At 41.6% G+C, this 27507-nt stretch overlaps 1 protein-coding gene across 2 annotated transcripts; it reads left to right on the forward strand.

The window, feature by feature from the left end:
• Positions 1–27423, forward strand: arhgef19 (Rho guanine nucleotide exchange factor (GEF) 19). 2 transcript variants are annotated; one of them, XM_030055068.1, is made up of 16 exons: positions 1–588; positions 17453–18151; positions 18258–18749; positions 20302–20434; positions 20543–20628; positions 20745–21001; positions 21089–21249; positions 21844–21996; positions 22387–22516; positions 22709–22783; positions 22863–22952; positions 23864–24027; positions 24221–24379; positions 24558–24637; positions 24729–24833; positions 25718–27423. In XM_030055068.1, exons 2-16 carry the CDS (start codon positions 17458–17460, stop codon positions 25870–25872), a joined length of 2934 nt encoding a protein of 977 aa, XP_029910928.1. In that variant the 5' UTR covers positions 1–588; positions 17453–17457; the 3' UTR covers positions 25873–27423. The 2 variants fall into 2 exon arrangements, with proteins under 2 accessions (XP_029910928.1, XP_029910926.1); XM_030055066.1 differs by having other exon boundaries at positions 2–588; positions 20525–20628.
• The last annotated feature ends 84 nt before the right edge of the window (positions 27424–27507 follow it).

The following is a 27507-nucleotide window of genomic DNA, read 5'->3' on the forward strand; positions in this document are numbered from 1 at the left end:
ATACACACTCCCCAAAAGAAGCAGCATTTTTCCTCCCAAGGAGACGTCTAGCTGCTCCCCTCCTCTCTCTTTTTCTGTCTCTAAGCAGGTGCTGAAATGAGACACTAAATAACTATTAGAGTTAGAGGAAGGGCGAGAGAGGGGGAGGAGAATGAGAGAAAACGAGCGAGCACTTCCCCGACAGTAGCAGGGAGAGGGGAGAGGGAGGGAAAAGGAGAGAGAGAGAGGGAAGGGAGAGCAGAGAGGAGCTTAGAGAAGGGATCTGCATTGTAAGTAGCTCAGGGGACAGCAAGTGCTGGGTGTTTTTCAACCTGTTTGCTTTGTCTTTTTTTGTTGTTTTTTTTTTTTTGCAACGAGGTAAAAAAAGACAGGAGGAACTTGGCGGAGGAGTCGAAGAGACAGATTAATCCAGTTTTAAAAGTCTGCAAAGGAGCTGAAGAAGCGGCGGTTGCAAAAGGGAGGAGAGAAGCCGGGAGGAACACAAGGCAGCAATGGATAGCACAGTGGCTCAGCCTGACCCCGGGATGGCCTGGATTCACACACTGCTGCTGGCCGGCCTCCAGCACACAGCATACTAACACCCATGAGGTACTGCGAAATATCAATAATATAACACCTCTGTCCATAGTTGCTCTTTTTATACATGTCAAACAATCCAAACCTGTTGCCAGAGACGATCCCTCCTGTAAATCGGAGCGCTTTTGCCGTTGGGAGTGAAAGTTGAGCTGTGTTGTTTGTCTGGGAGTCTGAGCACTGCCTGCTTTGTGTGGTGGTGGTGGTGTGCACAGCGGGGGGAAAAAAGATACTAGTAATGCTTTGCTGCTTGTCAGGTGCATTGCATTTCTCTGACAGTGTGCATGCTCCCTGAAAACAAAGGTCGCCCTGTGGAGGCTGGATATACTGCTTCCATATAGGATCCAGAAAATCAACACAACATTTATTTTCTAACTATTGTCAAAAGAGGCTTTGGAGGTTGGCGTTTGCTTGTCGGTATTAAAAAAATAATGACCACTGGGTTTTTTTTAGCAGATCACTGCAGCGTCTTCATGGTGTTACACCCCACAAGTCGATGCTATAAATCTGGCCTCTCTTCTATTCATGTTTTTTTCTGTTGGAAGAGCTGCATCAATAACTTTTCAAGATCCTTAGGCGGTGTGGAGGAAGGTGAGGCTGCTGGAGCCACTGGCTTTGAATGTGATGGTTACAGTGGAGCAATGAGTTGTTGCAGGGCAGGGCAGGTAAGTGCATGTCTGGAGTTATGTTGGATGAGGGGTTGTTAAAAAACTGTACATGGCTGAGAAGTTGGCGCCGCACTACACACTCTCTGTTCCCCGTGCGGGACACGTTAGGAGGAGAAACAGCACACACCTTCTCTGCCTGTGGCTTCAGGCGAAGAGAAGCCCTCAGGTTGTAAACGGGGAGAGTCTGTGTGCGTGTGTGTGTGTGTTTGTGTGTGTGTGTGTGTGTGTTCGCACCGCTCACATGCACATGGGACCTTAAGCGTGTGAATGCAGGTATTAGCTTCTGCATGCATGCGCACAGCCTCTCTGGCAGTGACTTCAGATGTGATTTTTGTGACAAGTGATTTTTGTCTCTTGTCTCCAAGTTCTTCTGTGCGTCTTCTGAGTTTTATTTTGCTTTGGACATTTAGATTTTCTAAAACTGGCCAAACAGAGGTGACAAAAGACGAGCAGTGACAGCTAGGGATGGAAAGTGGCAGGGACTCTGTCGTACGATACGATTCACAATTCTTGGATGCCGATTCGATACATAACGTGATTATGCATCGCAAGTATCGCAATTAGACATTCAATATTATGTGTTTTTGGACAAAGGTAATTGTAACTAATATGTAACGTTGAGAGAGCAAACTTTAAAATTAAAAAATAATACAAAAAATAAAACAATAATAAAGATGTCACATGCTATGTGAATTTTCTGTTAGATTTTCAGTGTTATGCAATTTTGGAGAAAGAGGTGGGCTCTTTAATTTTACAATTATTCTAACTAATATTGACACATTTTTTAAAAATTTTAAAGAACTAAATCAAAGAAGTAAAGTTAAAATAAAATTTTAAAAGATCATAAAATTAAAACAATAATGAAGATGCCACATACTGTATGAATTTTCTGTGTATTTTGCATGCAACTTATTTAATTTAATTGTAATATAAATTTTGGACAAAAAATATTGATTCAGGGTCAGCATGGAGAAAAAAAAATGCAATATGTAAGTGAATCAGTTTTTCCCCAGCCCTAAAAAGGCCAGCAGCAGAGAGAAAGGGAAGGAAAATCACAATGTCTCTGTCAGCTGCAAACCTCCTCGTCTCACTTTCCACCTCCTCCCGCCATCAAAAGGCTTTTCCCCTCATGCCAGACCGCCATTGTAAATAATAATTTCCTCTTAATTGACTTTTCCCGGTTACAGAAAACAAACATGTGTGTGTGTGTGTGTGTGTGTGAGTGAATGGGAACGCTTCAAAGGCGACACACACAGTGGCTTGGGATTTCCTTTCCTTTCACACACTGCATGTTTTCCACTGAGCCAAGTCTGCGTCCAGGCCACTACTTGACACTGCTTCGGTCCAACAGTGATGGCATCCTAGCTCACTCACGTTACCGCTTCATCCTTGAGAAGTGGCTCCCTCCTCTTCAGTGCTGCGTTCAAGCCCCCCTGCCCCTCCAGAGACTGATGATGCCTCTGATCATCTTTAAAACTCCATCTAGAGTTCAACACTTTGAGCTGATGGCTGCTGCTCTGTCTGCTGTCCTGATGACTAAGTGTATTGTCATTTGACTGCTGGTCTTTGTGTGTGTGTGTGTGTGTGTGTGTGTGCCCGTATGCCTGTCTGTGTGCTGAGTACATGTCTGGAAGTACATATTTTGGCTGAAACACAAATGGATAGCTGTGGGTGTTGTCTGGATTATCTGATTTACTACGGTATGTCTGTCTGCAATGCACCACCTGCACTTGGGCAGACACATGCCGGTACAAAGCACAAATCAGGGACAGCTGAACTGTTTGACACGGTGGAGATCCCCGGTGAGATGGCACACCTCCATTTTAATGTTGATTTTTTTTTTTTTTTTTTTTTTCACTGTTTATCCCCAGATTGAAATAAATTCGCAGCACTGCTAAACAGTCCTGAAACCATGTCTGCTAATGAGCCATGACTCAGCTTGCGGGCCACAGGCTGTATTTTCTCTCATTTATCTCATAGTTTTGTTTTTGTTTCCGCATATCAGCTAGAGCTTGGGTGATTTTTTTTCTTCCTCTGTGTGCAGGCTGTCCTGGCCGCATGGATTTTACAAGCTGAAATGGCCTGGGACGAGGGTTTTCAAAGTGGGGTCTGAGTACCCCCAAGGGTCCTTGAGAGGAAGCCACTCAAGAAATCTTACAGTGATTATATTATTTAATCATGAAAAGTATAGTTTTCTTGGGTTAGGGTCCCCTAATTTTCTAGCATTTTTTTTTTTTTTTTTGCTAATTTTCCAGGCATTTTCTTGTAATTTTCCGTGATTTATTTTTCTGTTCTGTATCATTTATTTTTATTTATCTTATTTTATTTGTATTTGTATTTTTGTATTTTATTTATTCATTTGCTAATTGCCTTTTTTCTCCCATGTTTTTGAAATCAAGTGAGCAGAACAATTGTTTCCATATCAGGGTTCCTAAGACAAAGTCACATGATACGGGGGTCTGTGGCTTAATGAAAGTCAACACGGGGGTCCAGAATATGAAAAAGTTTAAAAAGTCCCTGCAGTGTGCTTATGTGCAAACATGTCTGTTCTTACACATAGTGTGTGTGTGTGTGTGTGTGTGTGTGTGTGTGTGTGTGTGTGTGTGTGTGTGTGTGTGTTATTCATTTGTTTGTGTGTGTTTATGTGTGCTGTGAATGTGAATATGCATGTACAAGTGCTGGTTCAGTTATATTTATTGTATACTATGATTCCACTACAACTTTCTCTGTTTTGGGTCTTTTCTGCACCTATTCAGTGCTAGTGTTTAAATCCATGAATACAAAATGCAGTTGCGCATCTATTTACACATTCAGCTGTTATCACTCGTTCCTGGAAGTGAATTCCCCAGTGTTTGGCCTCGGTTTGATTTCACTCTGCGTGCCTGTTCATATCGCACACAGATTTATCACTCAATTTACCGCAGAGCACCTCCCTCTGCCCACTTCCTCCCTCTGGATGTCTGGAGAACACCTGCCCCATCACCTGCCATTCAGACGCTGTCTGTCTCTCAGTGTGTGTGTGTGTGTGTGTGTGTGTGTGCCATGGGGAAGCGATACAGGATGCCACACTCCGCCCTTCTCCCTCCCCCAGCTGCCCTGCATGCAAATGCTACCTGCACGCTCAGGGAGGATCTTGAAGCGCACGTGCCCACGAGCGGTCAGCTGAACGTGACTGTCTGCTCCGCTCGATGTTTTTTGCACTGACCTGGTTTCCAAAACCAGAGTAATGTCACTTGTTGACCTCCACTTAAAAACAGCCCGCCTATTAGAGGGAGTGACACTGATATTTTGAGGAGGCTCGGACACTTTCCTACCTTTGCAGCTCGTGGCCTAAATAGCAGCGGCCTTAATTGTCCATAATAACAGTCTTGGCTTTTGCACGTGTAGCGTTGACTTTCTTTGTTTGTCTCCTGTCTCAGCGTCGTGGGCAATTTCAGAGGAATGAGCAGGCCGAGTCATCCAGGGAATGTTGAAAAGACCGTGCGTGTGTGTGTGTGTGTGTGTGTGTGTGTGTGTGTGTCACAGAGTCTCGTCTGGGGGTTGGGCGCTTCTTAAGTTGGACATGAACTTCCCTCTATTTTTATAAAGAGGACCACCAACTTTGAATGCAAATTCATCTTTAAAGGACCATTCCAGTAATTTTGCGTGTTCTGTTTAATATTTACACACCTCACGATTCTGCTAATCTTTTCACAAAACATGAGACAAGTTGTAATTTAGAAATCCGATATAATTTTTCCTACTTTTTGTTCAGCCACTGGTTTCCGTTCATTCCACTGTGATATGAAAATGAACTTTCAGAGACTTCAGACTTTTGGTCAGTACAGTTGTCCCTCGCTATAACGCGGTTCACCTTTTGCAGCCTCGCAGTTTTGCGGATTTTTTTAGTGCAATTTTGCATACTTTTTTTTTTTACTGGACTTATTTTTCTACGAAGGTTTGAACTTTGAGTGTTTAAACAAGAGAGAAAAGTGAGAAAATGTTAATGCCTGTCTGAGAAAAGTGTATAAAGTGTGTAGTGAGGGGTTTTACAGCCTTAAAACATCTAGAATAATTGTAAAAAATAAAGCTGACTACTTCGCGGATTTCGCCTATTGCGGGTTATTTTTAGAACGTAACTCCTGCGATTAATGAGGGACCACTGTATTTCATCACTGTAATAAAGTCATCCACATTAGTTTTCCTTAAAAAAATGAATATGGAGGGATTTTGATCATGTGTTGCATGATTTGCACAATGGTCTGTTGCAGTGTAAAACATGGCTAAATTGTAGTCAGCAGGTCAAACATTCAAAATCAGTGGGATGCTCCTTTAATGCTGTGTTTGCCATTCTTGCTAAGTGGGACAACCTGTGTTGATTTTCCCAAACGGAACTGAATAAGTGGAGGTCTTCACCTTTTGACAGTACAAATCACTCTTTTTTTTTCTTTTTTTTTTTAAATTTTATGTATTTATTTATTTATTTAGGTCCTTTTGGTATTTCTTTGGGAATCTTTGCAATACAGACGGCAATGCATGAATACCATCTTTTATTGCTTAACCTACATGTGAGAGAATATTTGGCCCATATGGGAACGTTAAAACAGACGTGAAAAACGTGTGCCTGGAGGCAACGTGTGAAAAGCACTTCCCCAGTTGTGTTGGTGCACACCTGTCTAGGACTGTAGCCCTCAGGTTATTTCACATTGTGACTTGGCCAGTATGATGTGGTGTGTGTTTCACACATGCACTCATGCAAGATAATACGTTTCTGACTTGGGAGGCTTCGCTTCTTCAGTGAAATGATCAGTTTTTTATGCTTCTCTGCTCTGTTGAAAGTGCGGGGCTTTTTGAAAACAGACCGCTGCTCTCGGGTAGAGCAGCGATAACCTACACCGCAATTTGAGAAAAGAAAGAACTCCTTTTTTTTGTGTGTGCGTGTCTTTTCAAACATTCAAATGTTGGCATTTAGCCCTCATCTAATTCAGCACCTTAATCCCCGTGACGCTGTGCGGTATTCATGGTTTTGTTTTTAATAGTTTATAGCTTCACCTGCAGGCACAAGCGAAATAGTTTCTGGAGACCTGCTCCATGGTCAGCTTGTGAGGCGTGTTCCACTTTTACCTGATCACATTTCAAAACAACAAGCAACCCTTTGGATGACTTGTCCATACCTGTCCAGATAATAAAAGAGAGATGGTTTGGGGGGGGTGGAGTTGGGAGGGTTGACAGGAAAATGCTGGTGCTCAGTTGGGAAAACTGGAGCAGAGCAGGAGAAAACAGCAAGGAAAGGGAGTGCAAGTGAACACTGAACCAGGTGAATGCAAGAGATGCATCAGCAGTTTGTTGTTAAGTAGGTCAGCCTCGTGAGAGCCTGGTGGCAGGGGATCAGATTGGAATCAAAGCGCTCTGATTGACAGTTTAAGTGCAGCGAACACTAGCCGCCTCTCTCTCAATGAATTTACACCAGGAAAAATAAAGGGATCACAATGGCAGATTCATGAATGGCAGGCTGTATTTTCATTCAGCTCCCCCCGGCTAACACTCTTCAAAATAACTGTTTTAATCCACTCGAAGAAAAAGAAAAGGTCAATAGTTTTGGCATTTCACACTGTAAAAAGTCTGCTACAAATCATAAAATCCAAACTTTGTTTATTTAACAATTTGAAAGGCAGTTATTTTTCAGACAAATAATAATATCACATTTTTCAGAATGGATGAACTACCCTGTTAAGGTTGCAGAATCCCAGATTTATAATTAGTTTTATCATCTCATTCCCAGTGTTGGGACCAATTACTCACAAAACTAATAAGTCACAATTACTAATTACTTCTGTAAAAAAGTAATTTTGATTACGACTCAATTACTGCTGCAGAAGAGTAATTCAATTACTGAGGAAAGTCATTTTTATGATTACTTTTTTTCTTTTCTTAAATCCTCTTATTAATGCACATATTTTTGCGTTGCTGTTGCAGTGTGGACATTGCTGTCAAATTTCATCTATCACTGTCAGTGTTGGGGACGTTACTTTGAAAAAGTAATTCATTATAGTTTAAGGTAGTGATGACAGCTTGTCCAGGTGGGGAATTGAACCCCCGGTCTTCTGTACGACAGGCGGAGATACTATCTGCTCTGCCGTCGGAGAACACGACGCTTTTTGTAATTTGTGCTCAATCGTTCTTCATGCATGTTGATAAGTTATGAAAAACTGCAAAGTCTGACCGGTTTGAAAATTGATACACCGCTTTTTCTCCACAAGACGCACATTTTTCGAATAGGATAATAAAATAATAATAAGTATTAGTAGTAAGTAACGGCAAGTAACGGCGCATTTTATTGTCAGTAACGGTAACGGCGTTACAACGGGGGAAACAGTAATTTCTTTGATTACTCGTTACTGATAAAAGTAATGCTGTTAGTAACACCGTTACTTTGTAACGCCGTTACTCCCATCACTGCTCATTCCAAAAGAGATATCCACCACTGGAGAAAATGTGATACTATTCTTGTCAACTGTTTATTAAATTAGCACCCAGAATTAATTGCATTTGAAGTTAGGAGCTAACCTTATTGCCAGTGTTGCTGATGATTTAATCGTTTGTGTTTTTGAGAACAATGAACACTGAACCTTAGCTAACCATGTTTTTTTTCTTTTCCAAAATGAATGTTGTGTTTAGGATTAAACCTCTCATGCGCTCATGTGACCTTAGCAAACATCCTAAGTCAGCCCTCCTTTTCTTAGAAGCTAGTTGCATATGGATAACCATCATCTGCCAGAAGGTACTGATTATGAGCTTCCCTGGATTTACTCGGTGTTGGATCCTTGGCCCTCCATCAAATGCCGGCTTTTATGACTTATGGCAGAGCACCATAATTAGATCAGATAATTTCCGTAAGATTGTCAATAGCCCCTTTGTGTCTCTGTTTGTCCTCTGTTTGTCTCTTGTTGTCTCTGAGCTCCCTATCTGACTGCAGTTGTTATTGTGGAAGAGTCGAGAGTGCGGGGGTGGAGGGGTGGGGGGGTCGGTGGAGTGAAAACCTCCAAAAGTCTTGGCGTTTACACGTGAGATGGTCGCCATTTTTTCAGGCTTTTAAATGAGATATTGCTGTTTGCGCTGTCTGTTTCTGTTAGCCGGGCAAGTCAGGCTTTGACAAGGTCAGAGGACGCCCTTCTTACGTCTTGTCGCTTTCAATCAAAGGCACATAGTGTCTCACACACACACAAACACATATTCAGGTGTGTGTCCACCAAGGGCCTAGTATGTGTCATTGCTTTGTATGATGCTAAGCCAGGTTGTCAGTATTGGTCTTTCTAGTGTTGTGGTAGGACACAGGTAGTTGCCTGGGGCTGTAGAGGAGGATTAGGGGGACCCACACCATGTGTAAACATTTGGGTAAACCCCCCCTCAGCCACCCACCCACCTCCTCCTCCATAGCCTCTGGGAAGCTCACCTGTCTGCACAGAGGAAGGCTGGAAGACGAGCGTACACCAAGAAACCCTTTGACCCGAATTCGCTCAGCCGTGCTCGCGCTATCTCAGCGTCTGATCTCACGAAACGCCGTTCTGACCGTCTCTTTGTGTCTTTTCAAGGATTCCAACTTCAGTGTGTGGAGAAGGAGGTTTTCAGTATGAAACTCATCACAAAGACCAACAAGAAACTTGGGCATATTTAAAGCAAACTTGCCATCAGTTTGGCTTGAAGAGTATTTCAAAAACGGATCAGCACTGGTCCAGTTCTAATCGTTCTTTAATTCAAAAAACAGAGAAAAGTGCTTTGTAATGATTCAAATGTACCAACTAATGGCCGCCCCGTGCACAGAAGTTACAGGACAGTTTATATTTCAAAGCTGTTCTAGCACCAAAACATCCACAGCAGTGAGAGACATGCACATTCCCAGAGTGCAGTGTTTTCCTCACCACAGCTGTAAAACCTGTTCCACCATTCAAAGTACAAAAGTGAAAAAGACGACAACAACACCGCAATCTTAAGAAGGATCTGTCATTATCAGCATATGAGTGGTTAATTTGCGTTACCCCTCAAAACAACATATTACAACAGTTCTGCTTATATACGGTTCTAATGCTATAATGTTATAATCCTATGGAAAGTAAGGTCTCAGGCCCGTCACAGCACTGATAGACAATATTAAAAGATGTTTCCTCAAAACATGCAGAGCCGGGAAGAGAGTTTTTCCCAGAAGTGACGCTGAGTGATGTCATGTCTTGTCTCGGCAGACAATGCTGGTTTCTTCAGTCTACTGCTTGGCAATTAGTGGTCTGATGTGACTGAGTTAAACTGCGATCTCACACTCACACACCAGCTGGTCACACCACACTGTTAGGACACTCCGGCCTGTCTGACCAAACACACTCCACTTACAGGCATGGAAAGAAGCTGGCGGGTGAAGGGCCTGCCACCACAGTTTTCCATAGGAAATTTGTTTTTTGTAATGGATCCAACAAAGAGTGATCACGATTACGGCTTCAGCATGTATCGCTAAGTGGGTTGAATATTCCCATTTATCACTAATTCTTTAATATCTTCATTATACAGCTTGTAACATTACTAACTAGAGTTGATTTTCACAGCCAGTTTTAATTTAGTTGTGGTCTTTGTCTTTTGACTGAAATCCATTTTAGTTTTAGTCAATTGAATTTTGTTTGGATCCCTTCCAAACTGAGGTTAGGAATTGTGTTCTCTTTCGTCTGTTTCTGGCATTTTTTTCCCTCATTTTTATTTGTTCATGAAAATGTATCCATATTTTATCTGAGTTGTTATAAAAGGTCCCAGTTTCATCATGGAAAAGGTGTTGATAATTGTTTTCATCATTTACTTAGACAGCAAAATTAACATTTTGGCTTACAACTGAAAAGTGTGTTGATAAAAGGCGATTAAGTAAGCCATGACTTTTTGTGGAGTCTCTCTATGACCAGTGGGAATAGCAGTAACACTGACTACATATACATGCACAAAATATCCCATTTTTGTTCCCTTATTCCAAAAAAGACAATATTCCTACTACATTGTTTACATGGCTAATGAAAACGAATATTCTGCTAATATTCCTGTTTACATGTAGTCGTGCATACTCCAACTTGTTCAATCCTGTGAAGACAGCCTCCCTCTTTCATTTGTACAGCCACCTTTTTGAAAAGGTCGCTGTTGTGATATTTGTGCATATCCAAAAACCAGCTGATGCCCAAGTCTTTCATGAAGTTCAAAAGCAGGTGTGTTTCTCCTTCTGACCAGTAATGTGGGCTTTTATTTTGTGAATGCATCTTTAAGCCGACCGTGCAGCTGTTGGTAGTTGGTTTGTTTACAACACACAGCTGACCGTCACCAGGCAAGAGGCCGTGTGTCATAAACTGCAATAGAAAACCCCAATTGAGACACATAGTCTGAATGCGCTGTCCACATGCCCCCAAAACCCAAATGATATTGGGATATCCCAGTAGAATGTGGATACCCAACCCAAACCCATTGGAACCCAACAGGACGTGACAGGTTTGGACAAAAATGTTTGGGTTTGGGTCAGGGTTGGTCATGTCAGTGTTACTTTAGTGGAAAATGATGGACTTACTGTCTGTTCTGGGCAACTTCCTGTATAGTGCTGGAGTTTACGTGACAACACTGAAGGCAACATGTAGGCTGTTTCAGGTGGTAAATGTATCCTAGCGATGGAGGATAAGCAAAATCTCAGGCCGGGGTTACGTTCAGACACTCAGGTTTGGTTCAGGCTCAGTTACTATGCTCCCGTCTCAGGTCGGCTTCAGACAAAAATATGCAGCCTGATCGGTGCTCTACATTCCACATGTTTTAATCAGAGTATGCTACTTTTGGGATGAGGCCAAATTCAGCACATCCAAATAGAACATGCTGTTTACATGACCCATATCAACTTCGGAATATTGTCATCTTTGGCATAATAGTGGAAAATTAGTGTGCTTTTAAAGGCAATGATTGACGGGTCTCTGGCACAGCTTATGGTGGCCTGTAATGGACAAACATAACATAATCACATTTCCACAGTATGGAGAAGTAGGTTAGCTAATTAGAGCAGAGATCCAACAGAAACATCTGGTGAGGACGTAATGCATCACCATGCAAAATACTGGAATAATGACACAACTTTGGCATTTTGACCCTTTTTGCTGGAGAACAGGGCTTTTTAGCCTTCATAGCTGAAATGAATTGGAATGCCAGTCACTTGCAGTTGAGAAATTGAAAATGCCAGTGGGTGAGGGGGACTGGGAGGGTCATGAACCCCCTGTGGCTGAGGAGTTTTTGTTCCAAAACAGAGTGGGAGCCAGAAAAGTTTGCAAAAACATCAAGGGACAGGTGTTTTGGACTGAGATGCATTGTATATTTGATTGGAAGAATTCTTGGGCAATAAAAAAGAGCCTGAAAGTGGGTTTTAAAAGCCAGAACATACCCAAATTTTCAATATAATCAATAAACAAGTCATTTGCATTGATCAACAACATTGTGCAGAAATATTGAGGTCATTTTGCCGCTTTGGAACAATAAAAACTTGACTTATTGCCCCTTTGAAGCAAATGTTACCCTTACACAGCAGACATTAGAAAGGTAATGGTGCAGTAATGCTATCTTCACTTCCATAAACCACAAACAGTTCCAACAGTGAACACATTTGTCATAACACTCGCGTTCAACCTCAGCAAACATCAAACAAACTTTAATTATGCGATTACACAACATTTGGGTCTTTCACAAAGCTGAATCAGCAGTGGATTTATGCTCACAGTTATGTGCTACAGTCCATTAAAGGATCATTCCAAACCTTCAGGATGAAAAATTTTACATGAAAAAAAAAAAAAAATGCTGCTTTTATCACTGCTGCCATAAAAGAGATGCCAGCGCGCTATTCATTAACTGCTGCATGCAGACACGCCGTCTTAGAGCAGCCTGGAGAAATTACAGGGGGAGGATAATACACTGGCAGCAAAGTCCATAACGCTCACAAATAACACCCTGCTATGACAAGGAAAATTATAAGTCTTTGGAATTGAAATTTCAATGGCGCGATATAATTGTATCGACGTGAGGAATGCACAATCCATGTAATCGGATGCTTTTATGGTTTGATAAATGTGGTGAGGGCTATTATCGCATTTTTGGTATATTTGAGGTTTCTTGGTCAAATGCACAAGGTAACAAATTTTCCACAAAGAATCTGTTAATGTGTGACTAATTTGGCTGTCAGTGGTGATTTATGGCAGTAACTGGTTGTCTAGGTGATTATCAAGAGATCTAATGGCCGTGGGTTTTTCCAGACGGCACACTCTAAACCAGGAAATAATCCACATGTAGGCCGCTGTGAAAGGCCCGTGCATGAAAAGTGAATGAAGTTTTAGTAATGCTGTACATCTACAACAGGATTATAATCGGCAAGTAATCACATCCAGACTCCGGTAACCTTGTGTGGCTATGCAGCAGTGGTGTAGATGTGTTTATATGGCTGAGTGGCTGCACTATATGAGCGGATCAGTTTGGTGTGTATAGCAGTATAAGCAGTTCCCACACCCTCTCAGGTGTCCTGTGCTCAGGGCAGCTTGGCCCAGTCACACAGATAAAGGCTGCCTTTGTCTGCGACGGGGAACAGGTAACCATCTGTGCCTGCACTTGCGTGTGTGTGTGTGTGTTTGTGTGTGTGAGAGAGAGAGAGAGAGACAGAAAAAGAGATAGAATTGACCAGGTTGCCTGCCTTTGCAGTAAGACTAGGCGTGGCTGTAATAGCCACATATTGACGCTGTATATACATGTGCACTTACATTGAAGGTGGTAAATTAATAGGGTTAGGGTTAGGGTTAGGGTAAACCATAACCTCCAGTCTGTGATCCAGTCTGTGGCTTAAGCCAAACAAACACTGATATGTATTAAAAAGCTTAGACAGTCATTAATTTATGCTTTTTTTTCCCTCCTCCAGGACCCTCCCTAGCCTCATGTAAATCGCATCAGTTTGATTCTGCTCTTTGTAATGCTACATTACAAAGGAGTGAATTGGAAAAGGAGGTTTATTAAAGTGATCTGATGTCTGAGGTTTAACACGTGGGAGAACTGGAGGAACACAATCAGAATGTACAGTCCATCGTCTGGACAAGCTGCTGTGTGTGTGTGTGTGACTGTGAGCCTGTATGTATTTTTGGCTGGACCGCAGCAGCCAGGACAGTCCTACAAACGCAAATGTCTGCAGTGACTCACTGACTCACTGAGTGATGAGGTTAGTCAGCTGACTGCTGGACTTTCCCCACTGGCCTTTGCTCTTGTGTCAGCAAATACATCATCAATATAAGCCTTGATAGGCGCTTCAAAAAATATTTCCTGGATTGTTCAGCCATATATTAGGTTTTGACCTGGTCTTGTTAAACAAGGAAGTAGAAGCAAAAGACAGTAAAAACTCAAAGGTCAGTTCTGCACAGTCACCTAAACGATAGAGTTAACAGTCATTTAGGGTCAGTGGTGGAAATTAAGGACTTTGGCCTCTGACTCACCAGAATTTGAGGCTAGTGCCCAAATTATTCATTTAAAATGATTTGGTTTCTCAGTAAAAAAAAAAAAAAAAAAAAAAGGTCCAGCAGCAGTGTCTACTGAGGTGTTTCTTAATTCTGGTCCCAAGAAACCATAGGCCGGCTGCTTTTTACTCTACCTGGTGGTTATTCTCATTCACCTGGTGTAATCGGACTGAATGGCACCTGAAACAGCAGGAGAATATTATTATTATTATTATTATTATTGTTAGTTTATTTGTCAGGGACAATGCAAAAAAAAACAAAAAAACAACAACATTGTAACAGGTTAAAACAACATGACACAGATGCATTGCATATAGGATTTCTAGCCAAGGCTTATCAGAGACCAAGAGAGAGAAGCAGCAGGGCTCTGGGCTGCTGAGCACCACACAGTCTGCAGTAACCAAGGGGGAATGTGATTTTTGTTGCTAGTTAATTTAATTACAGATCAACAAAACAGACCAAGCTTGACCAAGATGTTAACAGAAGCTATTTAAAGTCACATAGGATGATCCAGCAGCAAATGACAGGGGGGTTATTTAATGTAATGTGATCAAATTTTCTGGCTCTGGTTCATGTTCTGGCAGCAGTGTGTTGTTTGGGTTGAAGTTTGTTAATATTTAATTTGATAGGCGAGAAAACAGGATGTTATGGTGATAAGGCCGTGATGAAACAAAAGGGATTCAGTGTTGCGAAGGTGAAAAATACTACCTTTGTGGAAATCTACACCATGGGAGTCAAATGAAAGACAAAGGCCAAATGTAACATCTGTGTTTCTTATCTGGAAGTTACATGACATCCACTTTTTGAGAATAGATACGTTTAGTAATTTTGTACATTTTGAGCAGTGTTTAGGCTTAATGTGTATGTTGATTTGAGTACTATCAGCAGAAAAAAAAGGAAGAGGCCAAGCAGTGAGTGTTGTAGTCAGCTTTGGAGCATTGAGATGCTGATGTTCTGTGAAACATGATGCATTCTGTCAGACAGATAAGACTTGAACCCTGAAAGCATGGGGCCAAGGTAATTCACAAGGCAACTCAGAAATATATTGTGATCACTGTATCCCACTCAAACAAGTAGTTTAGTTTAGGTTTTTTGTTGTTGTTGTTGTTGTTTTGTTAGTTTAGTTCGACAGCCATTTAAGAAAGTGAAATTGCACTAGAGGAGTTGTCAAGGATATAACACAATAAAGTTAAAAACTTATTTCCATTGTGGTCCTTGATGTTAAAAGTCCAGCAGTAGCAAGATGATGGCAGCATGCAACGCATAGTGTAAGACATAAATATTCCTTCAAATCAATACGAATCACTTTGGTCATCAACGGTGCAATATTCACCTTAATATACAAACAAATATTTATATAGCACCTGTTCCACAACACAGCAGTGCTAGAGCACAGGAGAATATTACAGTGTGCGCAAAAATTAAACAACTAAAATACTTCCTGCTAAACCAGTTTCCACTCCAGTAGTGTCAGAAGAAGGATTAAGAATGAGAAAGAGTGCAAATCCAAAGCAAACAGCAGGCGATATGCAACCTTTTCAAGTGCAGCCTCAGTGCTGTGGAAAGAACTGGAGCTAAATTGAAACGATTCAAAAAGTTCCTCGCTGCAGAGATAATCAGTTAATTGGGTCACTAAGACATTCATTTCTCAGCCGCTCAGATTTTGTTAGTGAGATAAAAACAGAGTTTAGCCGGGTTTACATTCCCGTCTTGTGTGTGCATGTATGTTTATGTGCACACGTGCCTGTGGTCGTCTATATTGTGCGTGCATGTTTGTGTCTGTGCCATTCCATTCACCTGGTGTTTAAGTCAAAAGTTGAGGATTACCTGTTCAGGAAGCACGTGGGAAGGAATCAGAGACAGAGCCTCACTGCTCTGTGTTTAAACAGCCTGTCAGAGGAGTTAACTTTATAACCCGCTGGTAGGTTTTAACAGACTCACACTGTAAATATTCAATCAGAAAAGGTGCCAGCTGGCTAACGTGGCCTGACAGGAAAGTAGGCAAACAACTCGCTGTGATAGATGAGTATAGATCTCAGGTGGAAGGGCTAAGTGATGAAGTTCTTCCTCTGCCTGTCTATCTGTTGTGGTGTTCTGTCTGGGGCCTGTGTGTGTGTGTGTGTGTGTGTGTGTGTGTGTGTGTGTGTGTGTGTGTGTGCGCTCTCGTGCTGGTCTGTGTGTGCGTCTGGAGATGATAAGTACAGGGGTGTGTGTGCAGCAGTCTTTAATTAAAGCAGGAAGACACAGCTCAGGAGACACACTACACTGTACCAGAGCTGTGAGAGTGTGTGTGTGTGTGTGTGTGTGTGTGTGTGTGTGTGTGTGTGTGTGTGTGGAGGATGGGTTTGTGGTACGAACAGGGAAACATCCTGCACGTGTCAATAGTTTTGGCGTCCATCTTGCTAATGTCAGTGGTGAGTGTCTGTGTGTGCATGTGCCTGTTAAATGGAGGCTGGATCAATCCCAAAAATGTACAGTAGGCATGTTGGGATTCATTCCACTCCCAGCATCTACAGACGGCCTGGATAGTTCATGAAGTTTATGTAATGACGCATTCACTGTTCATTATAACTGACTCCACTGTGTAACACTTGATCAAGCCCGTGGAATCCTCTGGCAACAGTAAAGCCAAATTGTTAACAGTGAGTCGTGTCCAGTCAGCCATATTTAATTGCTAGATAAGTGGTTTGTTGCTGTATTGGTTTAGAAGACTGGAGCACCAGCAATGTTTTGCTGTGTTTTTTTTTTTTTTTTTTTTAATGAGCCATCGTAGCTTTTTTTTTTTTTTTTTTTCCTTTTCTTTTCTATTATCTTGAAATATTGGAGCAAAAATCTGGCCAAAACACAATTCACATGCATCATTCTGATGATCTTGGGAAATATTTAATAGGCATGAACTGTCTCACAAAGTTTAAAAAACAGAATTAAGACTCTAATGTGAGCACATCAAGCAGCACTTCCTGCTAATCACCCCAAAACTAACAAAAAATGCTCAATTGGTTACCCCAAAGTTCCTAAAAATGCTGTACTTACTGGTAACTGAGCACTTTGGTGCACTTTGGGTAACTGTTTGAGCACTTTGGGGTACTTTTGAATACTTTGGGGTAATTTTGGGTGACCAGTAGCTCCCTTTCCCAAAGCTATACCACTGACAATGATTTTGGGTTTGGCTTTGTGACTTTGAGATTTTACATCCAAATAATCATTACTGTGTTTCCTTATTGTGTAGACAGTCACAAACCAGAAAATGCACCCATATTCCAATGAAGTTACCTTCATATTTAGTTTTCCATCACCATCAGTGGAGCCAGAGGTTAAGTTAAATCAAATTGAATGGAAGTCCTATTAATTTAAATGGCCTCTTTCTAATAACAAACACCTTGTATTGGTGCTATGTTTAGATTTAGCGTAGTCTTACAATTAAAAGATGAACCAATGTGTCTCTGATGACCTCCACAAGGGGACTGGGTGATCATATCCTCAGTGCTTGTTAGGTTTGTTAGGTTTGGCAATTGTAATCCCATCAACCAGGGGCCAGGAAACATGTTACTGTGGTGTAAAAAAGTTACTGCAATGGACAACAGGGGAAAGCTCAAACCATGTAGGTGTGTCCTACATGGTTTGAAAATAAGGTGCACTGATTAAAAGGTTATAAATGTGTGTGTTTGTGTCTGTTTTGTCTCTGTGCCTCTGTAGCTCCCATGCGTTCAGCCATGCTCCCTGGGTATGGATTCTCACCTCTCCCTGATTTCCAACCCCATCTTCACGCTTTTCGCTGTAAAGGAGAGAGCCCCAGCATGTGGATCCCTGGCTCAGGAGAGTCCCAGGCTCTGAATGAGGCCCGTGACGACAGGCCTCTCCTGCGCCCATGCCACCACAAGCATGTCGCTGTGTGCCAGCAGGAAACATTAGCTTTTATTGAGCTAAAACCTCCAGTGACTCCAAAACTCAATGGTTTTGGCGCTCCTCCGCCAACTGTTTCTCCAGACACACATTCCCTGGCTCTGAATGGTTTCAAACACACACTAAATGAACTGAATGAATTTCAGAATGGCTGTCACAGGAGTGACACGGACAACGGCCATGAAACAAACTTGAATTTGGACACCCGTATGCTTCTAAGTGAAAATGAACTTAAATGCCAGAATGGCATTGACAGTGATACTTCTTTGCAGGACAAACCACGTGCCGTCACGACATTATGTCGTCCTCTCCATGCCGCCCTTAGTCTCCCCCTATCGTTCCCCCTGTCCTCTCTCTATACAGACAGGGACTCCTGGGATTCTCAGCCACCTTGTTCCCCATCCTCCCCTGAGGGTCCAGGTTTTCAGAGTCCCGACCCCTGCCAACCACAGAGGAGAACATCACAGGGTTCACTGAAGGAGAAGTCAATCCGTGAGTACAATGCCCTTTTGGTGTTAGAAACTGACAAAGCTTAAGTAATGAGGTTTTATAAAAACTTCTGTTGCACTACTGAAGTTCTTTTCTTTTTTTTTTTTAGGTCGAAAGATGCGAGTTTATTCTCCAGATAGCACAAGTGATGAATCTCTCAGTAGTCCAATTCTGGATGGAGACTACATCTTCCCAGGACCCTTTGCATCCTTCCTGGAGGAGGACCTAGGATTATCTTCCCTTGACGCAGTCACAAATCCTTCATCTGTTGAGGGTGCTACAGATCTTGCAAACCTCAACCACCTTGAGACTTTACAACTGCCTGCAGAACCGCTGCAGATAATAGAAGACTCAATAGCAGGGCTCGGAGACGACCCTGGGACTTTAGAGACTTCAAGTGCCACAGGAGGGGGAAGCTCTGTCTCACGCTGTCGTCAAGGGGACAATGAACGACGGCGATTCTCTGCTTCAGAACTGATATCAAGACTGCAGCTGTCCCAAAGAAAGAACTCCTTCACCCTGAAGCTGGGGAAATCCCTGTCTGCTCGGGTTGCCACCAGGGATAGACAGAGTTCCAGTAGCCTCAGCCCTAACCCTGACCGTGAGTAGCTGCAAACAACAGAATCCAAAGAAACTACATGTCATTGGAACAAAGTCAAAAAAGATCATTGTATGCTAACAGGTTGGCAAAAGAAATCTAAAAAACCACTTCAGGCTGAATGTCCTTGTTCAGTTGCATCTTGGGACCAATGCGCACATACCGTGCAGCAAAAGCATTGTATTCCATTAGGAGTAAAATTGACTTTTTCTTGATTTCATTGTTAAATCAACCTAGTGTGTCTCAGAAATTGGCCCCTTCATTTCAAACTTTCCCTACTAAACAAGTGACACTATCCATGGCCTTAAGGCAGCCAGCACTGCCTCCAGATGACAAATACCAAATTTTAAAACAAGAGGGATACCTGGATACCACTCCCAAACCCTAATAAGTGATAATGTTCTGCTAAAAAAAAAAAAAAAAAAAAAAATGCAACTAGTGTAAGAAATCCCAAACAGTTCAGAAGCTCATGATGCTACCCCAAAGCATCCAAATAATAATGGAAGTAATTACCATTAATTTAAACCAATGTTTTGGCCAAAAATTAGAATTTGAACATTATCTGCTTAACCTGATGTCAGTTGAAAGGCCGATGTGGTTTGTGAATCCACATACAGTGACATATAGCAATTTGTTCTTTTTGAGAAGACTGATTGTTCATAGGAAATCAGTCACTACAAAGTGGTTCTTTACAGTTCCACAAGGAGCAAAAAATACTATGAAATGACTCCAAATAGCATAATCCAAGTGTCCTCAAACCAAGCAATTACACTACAGGTGCAAACGTCCAATACTTAGCTCATTATTGTGTAGATTACAGCCTCACAGAGGTGTGGTCACCCTGCAGAGATCTGGTGGAGTCTTGCTACCTTTAAAGGCTCCTCATAAGCTTGTACTTTCAGGTTTTTCAGTCACAAATACAACTTAAGTATTCATGTACTTTTTAGTCAAAAATAACAAAATGCACCTGGAAACATAAGTAGCTTTAGATCATTTATTTAGTTGCATCACTTTTGCAATTGCTATTTTAGAATTATAAGATGTAAATTGTATACACATGACACCTAAAAGTTACAAAAATTGAGAATGTCACATCTTGGCATCTTGGGTAAAATTTGACAGTTAAGTGCACGCTAGCTGTATAACTACAGCATTTCCAGCAGCATTTGAAGGCATCATCTGCTTGCTGCTGTTGCAGTTGTTGGCATGATGCAGAACACAGAAGTATAAGTTGACTTCATAGATAATTTCATTGTCAGTTTTTACTCTTGTTGGAACCCAAAAGAGTCAGTTTTTGGTAACTCTAGTCCCTTGAATGTATCACTGTTTCTGAGCTGTTGTCCTTGTGTTAGGGCATAGTAAATCCTAAACCTGAACTTTATCAATGTCCATGATCTTTATGATGAAATACATCCATCCTAGTTATATGAGACATCACATAATACTGCTTTCATTTTCAAAAATCATGCCATAGACAGACCAACATACCATTGAAAGACTCAAACATAGGGTGTCGAGACACTTCAGTATATGATTTCTCTGGCTCTCCCACCAGATAAGTCCAACTCTAAGCACCGCAGCTCAGGGGGCTCTAGTGATAGCGCCCCCCAAAGTCCTGTTGGCCCTCCACCTCCACTGCCAGCCAATGACAATGGAATGCAATTGCATCGTTGGAGCACAAAACTTGGGTATGCAGCAAAAAAAGATGTTTTAACACTCCATTATGAGGAGGAAATCTTTATTAAAACTATCTTTATTAAAACTTTTTTTTATGGCAGCACACCTCTTCCCAACAGAATGCGAAAGAAATCCATAGAGGAAGACTGGGGCACACCTCCCACTGTCACCAGCTCAAATCGCCTATCACGCTTTTTGCCTAGTTGTAAGTTAACCTTGCATTTTTTTATTCTGTAAATGTCTGCCTATTGTTATATCCTCAATTTAACCCAATATTTTTCCACTCTTGATGGTTCTTTCACTTGTTGCTTCATCCTCCAGCAATTCTGTACCAGGAATATAGTGATGTTGCCATCAACAGAGAGATCCAGAGACAGCAAGGGAAGGAGCCGGGTACAGAGGAGGAGGGGCTCAGGGACGAGGGGTCCGACGGTACCCCATCTCCGTCCAATCTGTCTCCTTCCAGCTCCTTTCGTTCATCACGAGGCTCAGCTTTTGCCCTGTGGCAGGACATTCCTGACGTTCGAAGCAGCGGTCAGCTTGACAACTTCAGCAATGAGGAGAGGAAATTACAGGAGGTGAGCATGGCAAACATCTTTAGTTGATCCCTCACTGTTCCCGAGCCCACACACTGTAGCTGACATTCTGTTTCACCTTCAACTCAGGCAAAGTTTGAGCTGGTGACATCGGAGGCGTCATACATTCGCAGCTTAACCATCGCGGTGGACCACTTCATGTTGTCCCAGGAGCTCGGGGAGTGTCTGGGAGCCCAGGATAAGCAATGGCTCTTCTCCAAGCTGCCTGAAGTGAAGGATGTCAGCGAAAGGTGAAAGAATATGCGCCAATGTGCTTCTTTTTCCCCTCTAAACCTGTGCTATTTCTGTATTCCTTTGCCCAGAGATTTTCAAACTTTTCCCCCATCTGAAATGATGTAGCCTCAGGGACGCTGATAAGAAAAGATATTTTTGTTTATGTTAAATATTAAATTGTTTAGTTACTAATCTTGAGCACTGACAAGGATTCAAAGAGGTGAGATTGTAACATTATGTCAAAATAATCACTTGTACTTGTTTTTACTGTGACAATTTCTAGTGACTTAATAAAATAAAAAAAAAAAAAAGTAGTAAAGTTAATCCTTTGAAACCTCAGCAAAGACTGGGGGAAAGGGCGATTAATTTAAATTATTGGACCATTAGTAAAAAAAAAAAAAAAAAAAATCTAGAGAACAAGAAATTAGTCAGAAAATAGCAAAAAAAATCAGATTTCTTGTTTTTATATGTGTAAGTGAAATAATTTTTTTTCCATTTTGGCTTGGAAGACTGTCAAGGACTCCAAGGGGTTCCCAGACCCCACTTTGAAAACCACCGCCATGGTCATTTTGTCTCCTGCTTACATTTTCTTGCTCACATATTGCCTCCAGATTTCTTCAGGACCTGGAGCACCGGCTGGAGGAGGACATTCTGCGTTTTGATGTGTGTGACATCGTCCTGGATCACTGCCCAGCCCTGCGTAGGGTTTATTTACCCTACGTAACCAACCAGGCCTACCAGGAGCAAACCTACCAGCGTTTGCTGTGAGTTCTTCCTTTACATTGTATGTTGAATATCAACATTGATGGATATCTGCAATTATATGCAAGGACCAGTAATTTCGTTGGATCACTGGCATAGCTGTAATACCACATGGGTTTTTGTGCTGGATGTCTACAACTTTCTGTAAGGCTGCTCTAGTTTTCTTTTACATCTGCATGAGCTAACTTGCAGATTGTTCACCTAATTAGAATACCCCGAGGAAGCTCAACAATTTTGTTCAAATTTCACTGGCAAAAAGTACAGCCAGCTGGTACCCAAGTACTCTAAAACTTGGGCTTTCTGTGAGATATCTGTCAGTTTCCATTAGTGCCCTGTCCATCTAAAAGCCTAGCTGTATGTGTCTTGCTCTAAATCTGTCTCTGTGCCCTCAGGCATGAGAATGCTCGTTTCCCCAGTATCCTGGCTCGTTTGGAGGAGGATCCCATCTGCCAAAGACTTCCTCTCACCTCCTTCCTGATCCTCCCGTTCCAGCGGATCACACGGCTCAAAATGCTGGTGGAGGTACACAGTTAAACTTTCACCACTGAATTCGTGTCAGTACTTGAATCCAATCATCTGGCACTGTAATGGGATAATATTTGTGCTGGCCAAGCAATTTGCCGCAGCAGGTTTTGGCCAGACGCTACGAGAAGCAAGAAGAGGCAGTAATGTTTGCGATACAGCATGTCCTCACAGAGTGTCTTTCCTTTTCAGAATATCTTAAAGAGGACAACGCCAGGCTCACGAGATGAGGACACTGCAACTAAAGCTTTCAATGAGCTTAAAAAGGTAATGGTGATTAACACGCACCATTATTATCACTGGTGTGACACAAATGGAATAACTAAGTTCTTTTATATCCTCCTAGATCATCAAAGAATGTAATTCCAGTGTGCAGTCAATGAAAAGGATGGAGGAGCTTATTCACCTCAATAAGAAAATTCATTTTGAGGGCAAGGTAACTTACTGCCTCTTTATGTCTTTGTGAAGTATTTATTCTCTTTAGCCTTGTTTGCACAGAGCTGACTTGGGGATATCGCATGATTTGCAACAACTGGAGTTTATTGGTGATTTTAATCCTGTGTGAATCTGTCTGATTCATAAAGTTACAAATTCTAGTGCAAAGTTAGTTTTTTGTTTACAATTTATTTTTCCTCTTCCCTGAGATGAGCAATTTCTCTTCCTTGTGTCACAAATTATGAGGGCACTAATGGATTTTATGGAGGACGTTTTGGGTGTGAACTTAAAGGGACATAAAACCAGTCAAAAACAGGGATTATTGTGTTAGTCTTGAGTGCTGTCTTCACCATCCATGAAGGTTTGGGAGTTCCTACAAACCAATGAATGCATTTTAGGAGCCGCATTTTCCATAGTGATCCACTCCAGCAGGGCTAAGTGGGCCTTATCTTAACATGTAGGGTAACAGTATTGTTGCATCTGATCTTTCCATCACTTTGTGAGCCCTTGCCTCCTTTGAAATAATGTGAGATTGGTCCAAAAGCCCTCTGTAAAATGATGGATTTAAATCCACCAACAGCACAAAATGAGCGTGTCATGCTAACATGCTAACAGTAAGGTTTGCTGCGCCTTGTGGAAAAAGTTTACCATTTCTTTAAAGTTTTGCTTGGTTAAATCAGGGACTAACAAATTAGAAAATGTTGACCTTATAATCTTGTATCCAGGCCACAAGTGGTTTCAGTGATTCCATTGCCCTGTGCAGATGTGTTTTGCGAAACACAGTATTTGGATCATTTGGGATCCCTCCTAATGTTAGGCCTGTGTGCATAGGGCTTATTACTTACATTCACCACCATCACTGCCTGCATGCACAGTATATCTTACATAGCTAACCATTTCCTTGCCTTCTAGATATTTCCTCTGATCTCTCAGTCTCGCTGGCTGGTGAAGCATGGTGAACTACTGGAGGTGGACACTCAGACTATGAGCATTTCTGGGTCAAAGCTCAAGTTACCCACCAAGCCTGTTTACCTTCACCTGTTCAACGACTGCCTTCTGCTGTCCAGGAGGAAGGAGTGAGTGATTTGTGCAATGAGAAAAAACACTGCATTGACAAGTTACACCATGCAACTACCTCTGAAAACATAGAAATGTCTACCCCTAAGCCTGCAATTTCTCAGCTGGTTGTTTGAACTATTTTAACAAAATGAGCTGTCAGCTGATCATTTAGGTTCTGAAATGACATTTCCCATTTTTTTTTTTTTGCAGCACATGGAAGTTCATGGTGTTTGTACATGCCAAGATAGGAGAGCTGAAAGTGAAGGACCTCAGTCAGAAGTTGCAGGGCATCTCGGGCTTCATCTTCCACCTGCAGCTGTGTGAAGGCCAGCAGCTTAAACATCAGATCCTGCTCAAAGCCCACACAGAGTGAGGAGCAGCTTTACAGCATTCTCAGGCTTTAACACCCCATCAGAAATAATTCAGAAAACTTTCCTGAGACCAAAAAGTTGTAAATCTTTGCCCAAATGTTCTGACTGGACATTTGAGTCTGTTTCAGTCCTCTCTGCGGCTAAGATGTACGCTTGTCTGTTTTGTGTCTACAAAGGAGCGGGAAGCAGAGATGGATTACAGCCATGTTTCCGTCTGATCCGCTGGAAGACATTGAGCAGGCCACTGAGAATGATGGTCAGTACAGAGCTGAAGTTTCAGTAGTAATCAGCCATAATCCCTTTTAATCCTCTCATTCATCTCTGATTTTTTTTTCTTCTTTTCTTAGATGTGTCCCAGGTTCAGTGTATCAAAAGCTATCAGGCTCAAGAACATGATGAGTTAACACTGGAAAAGGCTGACATTCTTCAAGCCAAGACCATCACAAGTGACGGTGAGAGTCTGACCCAAATTCCCCTGCTACATGAACTACATTCCAACTTCAGTCTGCATCTCAAATCTGATGCTGCACTCTAAGCAACCAAGAGACTTGTTGAATGGTACAGTACCTTTTTCTCAGCCGCCATTTTGACATCAAATAGCAGGGTAAACAGGTGTAATGACATTAATTAAGATTCTGTTTCATTTCAGTGAACCGGAGTTTTCCGGTGAGCCAGCATGAACAGTAGCATTACCCTGGCTCTGTCAGGCCTACACGGAAACCTTAATTACTGTTATTAATAACTCCTGTGTTTACCCTGCAGTCAAAAAGCTGCTGTGAAAAAGGTCTCTTCTGAAGAATGACTGACCTTATTCTCTTGGCGGCCACTTTGAAAAATCAGCGACGGGAAACTGTACCTGAAGAGCTAACCAGCCAGTTCTGTGCATCATACAAACATTTTTCATTTCACAGATTCATTCTGCAAAACTAATGGATCTTAAGAATCTAGAGCATTATCAAATTCTAGGCACGTTAGCTAGCTAAGAGTTTACTTTCCATTTGGCTAGCTAGCTAACTTTCCTGCTTAATTCGGTGTATCGTTGCAGTTTTTGTTCCTGACTGTAAATTAACTTTATGACATAAAATTATGTCAACTGTCAGATGTATGTACTTTTTCAGTTAATGTGTTGAAGAAATTTTAGTTTTGTATGCTTTATATGTCAGTCTTCCAGAGCAAGTTTCCCACCTCGAGCGTCCAAAATAGTGGAATAAGGTCAATTGGCCATAAAAAGATAGGCATTTGTATGTAACCAGAGGCGGTTTGAGCTATTCACAAGCACTTGATCATAAACCTTGGTGGTCTTTTTGATTTTCTAATGGTTGTTATGTGTTGCCAGGCTGGGTGGAAGGCATCCGACTGTCTGACGGGGAACGGGGCTGGTTCCCCAAAACCTACGTGGAGGAAATCACAAGTCGCAGTGCGCGCCTCCGCAACCTCCGAGAAAATATCCGCATCAAGTGCGTCACACAGAAACTTGAGGGGGAGCACTAAACCTTTTTACTGCAATCATGTGTATGTGCGTATGATGCCAAGTGTGCATTTCAGTCGCTGAGGCTTAGTATTTGAAGCGTCGGGATCTTTGTTTTAATGTTAGATGGATGTGGGACCTTGATATAGTATGCAGGTGCTAAAACACGCCACCCTTTTTGACCTTTCTTATAATTATGGTCACCAAACTGTATATCAACATCTTCCTTTCACATGCCAGCAGCAAATGCATTCAGTGCTTTTTTGAAATTAGAGAGTAAAGCTTTTGCTCTGTACTCATTTTATACCTTTTCCCCCCACTGTTTGCCAAATGTTGCAGTTTCTTTATGCATGCTGCCTGTGAATGCAATCTATATTTTGCTTTCTATACTTTAGAAAGCAAATTTTTGTGTGCACCTGTATGTTAAGATAAATATGGTCAAATATTAAATGTATACATGTACAGGTGAATACAGTATGCAAATTTATCAGTGGTATCAGAGGTAAATGGAAACATTTCCCTAGGTAAATCTGCCAAATTAGTATATTTCATCCTGTTTTAGTGTCTGGGCAGTTTTCATGTATTGCTATCCCAGATGAGTATCAAGAACATCTGAAGCCGATTTTGTTTTTGTCCACATTGAGTTAGTAAGTTAGTAATCTGTTAAAGCAAAACATTATGGCTGAGTGTTGGCTTGCATAGTTACCTACCCAAAAATTAACACAAATAAAGCAGATTATGCTGATACAAAGAGCTCACTCTCACTCACATCGACTAGGAAATGTACAGCACACCCTTCGTCAGATTTACCTTGGGAAATGTTAACATGTAGCTCTGTGGTAAACATGCAGCTTTACCAGTGAAGGTATGCATTTCCCATTTCCTTCCACTTAGCCACATACATAAGAGACTTTGGTCAGAACTGAAAAAGGTGACGGTTCCCTTTGGTAACATTTAGGACAATGCCTAGTCACACTAATTGGGCAGCAGGGTGGTGTAAAGAGGAAAGATAAAAGCACAACATAAGTCCATTTGCCCACAGGGAGCAATAAAGAATAACATTACTGTAATACCCCAAGCACTGAATTACATTTAGGCCTACGTCTGTCCCATCTATAACGGTAAAATCAGTGTAAGAGAGCTGCTCTGCTGACTCTCCACATTGTTGACCAACCACTGTTATTGACATTCAATTGTAAAATATTCAATGGCACATGAAATGTTCTACTTTTGCTACATCTACATTTTTAGTTCTAATTTAAATGATTGCTGTTGCAGCATGTGTATTTATACTCCTATAGCTGGTTATTCTCTATGGAGATACGTATGTAAATTTACATTACTGTAGACGTACTTTGCTACATGTATAAAGAGTAGATTATGGTTCAGTTACTTTTATTACAGTAATTTATGTGACACAAAAATATGGCATTTCATAACAATCAACTTTGCAGTTGGATATTAATATCAAAAACTACAATAAACATAAATTCTTTAATACACTGGATGTCTTCTGGATTTCACCACATCACTGTAAGTGTTTAACATTCAAATAAATGCAAATACTTACACTATATTGTTGTTGAATGAGTGATTGTGGAATTCTTCACATCAGACGCAAATCATTTTTTAAAAACTTGTTTCAGACTGTTTTATTG

This window comes from Myripristis murdjan, chromosome 7 (genome assembly GCF_902150065.1).
Source record: "Myripristis murdjan chromosome 7, fMyrMur1.1, whole genome shotgun sequence".
Taxonomy (NCBI): domain Eukaryota; kingdom Metazoa; phylum Chordata; class Actinopteri; order Holocentriformes; family Holocentridae; genus Myripristis; species Myripristis murdjan.